This window comes from Sinohyriopsis cumingii, unplaced genomic scaffold, assembly GCF_028554795.1.
Source record: "Sinohyriopsis cumingii isolate HCF-2022 unplaced genomic scaffold, ASM2855479v2 utg002441l, whole genome shotgun sequence".
NCBI classification, from domain to species: Eukaryota; Metazoa; Mollusca; class Bivalvia; order Unionida; family Unionidae; genus Sinohyriopsis; species Sinohyriopsis cumingii.
Window position 1 is genome coordinate 73,447 of NW_028316212.1, and position 4,333 is coordinate 77,779.

At 36.2% G+C, this 4,333-nt stretch overlaps 1 protein-coding gene across 1 annotated transcript; it reads right to left on the reverse strand.

Annotated features, from left to right (window-relative positions):
* Positions 1–1,676: 1,676 nt before the first annotated feature.
* Positions 1,677–2,449, reverse strand: LOC149770730 (uncharacterized). Its single transcript, XM_089949189.1, has one exon. The coding sequence runs from the start codon at positions 2,427–2,429 to the stop codon at positions 1,677–1,679; it is 753 nt and encodes a 250-aa protein (XP_089805315.1). The 5' UTR covers positions 2,430–2,449.
* Between the last annotated feature and the right edge of the window lie 1,884 nt (positions 2,450–4,333).

A 4,333-nucleotide genomic window follows, 5' to 3' on the forward strand; every position in this document is an offset into this window, starting at 1 on the left:
TAAGGACTGGTATTAAGATGACCTTATTACGATCAAGCAGGAAATCCCAAGTGCTATAAATAGCTACTTAACAGAAAGAAGAAGAAAAACATACATTACTATGCTCAATTAAGACTTTTATTTTTTAACGATGCAAACAAAATAACATAAAAAATAATTGAAATTATAATCATTATAATTTAACGTTGCTTTTTCTGAGTTCATCTTGGTATAAACTGTCAGTTGCCGACTCACACAGCTTACATAACGGCCTTCGGTATCTACCAATGTTATTTGGTATATTACTATATCACATTGTGTTATTTCAACACTTTAAATATATATGATGGTTGTATGTATGTATGTATGTATGTATGTATGTATGTATGTATGTATGTATGTATGTATGTATGTATGTATGTATGTATGCATGCATGCATGCATGTATGTATGTATGTATGTATGCATGCATGCATGCATGCATGCAAGCATGCATGTATGTATGTATGTGATTTCCTCTTCACCTTTTACATTAGGAAAATAAACAAGCTAAGTCGATAAAAGGGTCCATATAGATGGAAAATCAAGACTCTTGTAAGACGAGACCTGTAACAGAAGAGACATGGGAAATACAACTAGCACACACAAACACCAGCTACACAAGGAATAACCGTTTGTTTCCTTGTATTTTTGTTGGGGAGGGGGGCGGAAGACACAATAGACGTATCTCAAAATGATGAATGATTTCATCTCTTTTTCCAAAATCGTGAAATATAAAAGGGAAGATCAAAATGAAAGTTACTTTCTTTTAATTCTATAAATAAATAAACCAATTGACAACACATTGAAATTGTGATTTGATATATGTGCTGTCTACCTACGAAAACTATGCAGACACACACACACACAATAACATAATGCATTTAGCTCACACAGATGTCCTTCTGGACAAATGTCGCATGAAATAAGTGATAAGATAACCAGCCGTATACATTTCTCTGGCGGGGAATAAGAACGTCTTAATATCAGCAATTTTGTGACGATTTCAATTTATAATTCCAAACAATGTTAATTATCCATACTTTCTCCATTAATAGTCACAATGGCTTCATCCATTTCAACGAAAAATGTTCAGGATTCTGGATTGAATCAAAACCGATGCGATTCAGTTTCGTTTCCTATGGTGCTTTTAGTCATGCAAAGATGCAGGTATTCAGAGGAAGGTTTAATAATGTCATTTATAATGGGATCTCCAAACATACATCACTTGAACAGAGTGATCATTGTTTTCCTTCTGTCAAAATTGTCAATGCATATTAATATTTCTGTGACAATCAAGCTTGACACCAACGCAAAAAATTTAGTATAAAACTAGAAGTGAACATGATTTGTCCTTCAACATTTGTCTAAAAAAAACAAATGCAAACTAAATAGGATATTAGGTACTTGACCTACATGGTGAACATGAATTGTTTTAATGCTAAAGTAATTAAACACATAAGCACATGTAGATGTGAAAACTTTGTAATAGTGTCATTGTTGGCATCGCAGATTCCCGGTTTAAAAAGCATCGTCTTATTGCTAGGTGGAGTTCTTCCAGAAATGCCCCATCTTATTTTTTTATACAAGGGACAGAACCTGTTTCCTCTGTAATATTCCTCACATCAACTGTAAAACAGGAAAAACAATTTTCCCATTTAGCTTTCGGTTTCCTTAGCCGTATATGTATCCATTTCCTGGTTCAGGTTGACCTTTGTTGACCTTTGTGCTGACATGTATTCTTCCAACTGATTGTCAAGCTGTTCTTTGGAAACTGGCACATTTTCTCCTCTCCCACGACCTAGCACATGTAGCCCACCTCTGCCACCTGTTTGAAACCGCCCTCGCCCACTACCTCTTCCTCGGTTTGCTCCTCTACCTCGGCGCTCTTCACCAAATTTACCTCGCCCACTTCTTCCTACTCCTCCCCATCTTAGTCCTCTTTTGCCACGGAAGTCTCCACCTAGAGTCTCAAATATTCCTCCTCTTGCGCATCCTGCACTGGGGCTACCTCTTAAATCACTTTGTCTACCCCTACCTCGTCGAAACTGAACACCTCTTCCCAAACCACTTCTCTGACCACTGCCACTTCCAAGACCACCCCACTGACTACCACCACCTCTCACAATATTAAGGTTCAGACGGGCTTTTACATTACTGGGACCTAGCCGCTGCTTCACAGACATCTTATTCAGGTTACCCAGAGCTGCCTGTACCGATGGTCTGTGTGCCATCTGATCGGCAAGTAGCCGATTTGCTGCTGATGCCTGCTGAGCTGATGCTATCTTTGCCCTTATGTCAGGAACCGTTGCTGGTTGGGGATTGATCTTCTGATATTGTGTAAATCGATCACTAAGGTACATTTTGGTTGTGCTTTTCAGCATAATCTTGGCCGGAATCTGTGACGTCATGGTGGGCCCTTTTCCTTCAGCTCCTCACACGGTATATGTTTATAATCGAAAGTCTTTGGCGTTGGAATGCTGTTAAATGATACAATGTTTCCCCTTTGAGTATTTTATATACAGTGTCGGAGACGAAATCTGAGAAGTCTCATATTAGTGTCATATGATTCCATCAAAAGGGGTTTATCCCAATATAGCTCACATAACTGACTGTGTCCTACTCTAATTAGTACTTCGTAAGGAACGCGAGACCGCTCAAAGACTGACAGGTGACAACAATTAAGTCCCATTCTTTTGTTACAAAACAGGTGTCAAAGTGACTTACAATGATAATTAGCTTATGGGGTAGTCTGATTTAACGGTTGAGAAGATGTGTACAAAAGACCTAACGTCTTATTTATACCCCTAGAATTAACATCTGCGGTTTTTTTATCTTTGCATTCAGACGATAATAGTAAGATACACTTTTAATCATAATCGCGCTACCTGTGTTATTGTTGATTTCCGTTTTAATTCGTAGCTCGCGATGGTGAGGGATTATATTGTTCTTAAAATTATTGTTCATATATCAGCTAACTCTTTACCTCACACGAAACGCTGAGATTTATTTTTGCAATTTTGACCACGATATTTTCTAGGACAAAATAAACAAAAACAATTTCCTCTTTTCTCAGCTAGATAATCCTTGGAAGAAAGGATTAACCTTGAATAATGAGGCTTGCTAGCGCATCTGTCTTTATTAAGCAGAGCACAAGCATAACTAAAGCAAGCAATATAAACATGAGCAACAATTGCTGCTGCTACGACCAGTATTATCGCTACCACTACCACTACTACTACTACAACTTACGGATTAACGAAAGTAGACTCAAAAACAATATAAACAATTCATGCAGCAACATCTACCAAGACGACATTATTGTAATAACAACAACTACAATAATAATAATAACAGTACTACTACTGTTACTACTACTACTACTACTACTACTACTACTACTAATAATAATAATAATAATAATAATAATGATGATGATAATTAATGACGGAAGGCCGATTACTGACGGGAAAGTATGAATTCACGTGTCCTGTAGAGCCAGCATGCACCCCTTAATTTGGGGTTTGTTCAACAGCTTGAAAAGGTTAGAACATGACTGTTTGAGCTATTTTGAAATAATACGATTTAATTGTTCAAAATTATTTTAGTGAATATGATTCTCTTGATTTGATTTGTATTTAGCGATTATGTAATGATAATACACGCACATTGAATCATCATTATTTGGCAACCCTGCGTTAAATGTAGAAAACAACACATACATTGTTAGCTGTGCAAAATTATATTACGACGACTAATATGTTTCATCTATTGACTGAACTCACAACCATTTGAGTCGCAATTAATTAGTTCATCAGTATTGGTATGCTTTGTAGGTAAGTGTAGGCATATTTTCTCTAAACCCGTTGCTGTCGGCACCGAGATCCTTGATGTTAAATTTTGTTTTCTTGTTAAAGTTTGACAGACAGTGCTAATAAGCTTATGCTTTCTATTGATTCCCCCAAACATATGTCGTAAAGGTAATTGATGAAGTTTCTCAAATAAACAGGGTTCAAACTACAACTAATACAACACTTATTTTGAAAAATACATGCAAAGAATATGCATCCTTATATTAATAGATTTTGTTTCGAGGAGCAAGATACAGTTGTAACCATTTATATTTTTGTTCCTTTCGTTTGTGTTATTGTAAATCATGTTAAAATTTTAAATCATATTTTTGGTGCAGTTGCTGTTGTCGTTTATTCGTAGCACGAAATAACAATGTTCAGTCGTAAGAACGAAAGAGAGCGGGTATAGGATTTGATCTCTAAAATTTGAATATTTTGAACAGTATAGAAAAAAAAGTGTTTTG

Bases quoted from the DNA above. Each gene is read 5' to 3' on its own strand.
- LOC149770730 (XM_089949189.1), bottom strand. From the start codon at position 2,429: ATGACGTCACAGATTCCGGCCAAGATTATGCTGAAAAGCACAACCAAA.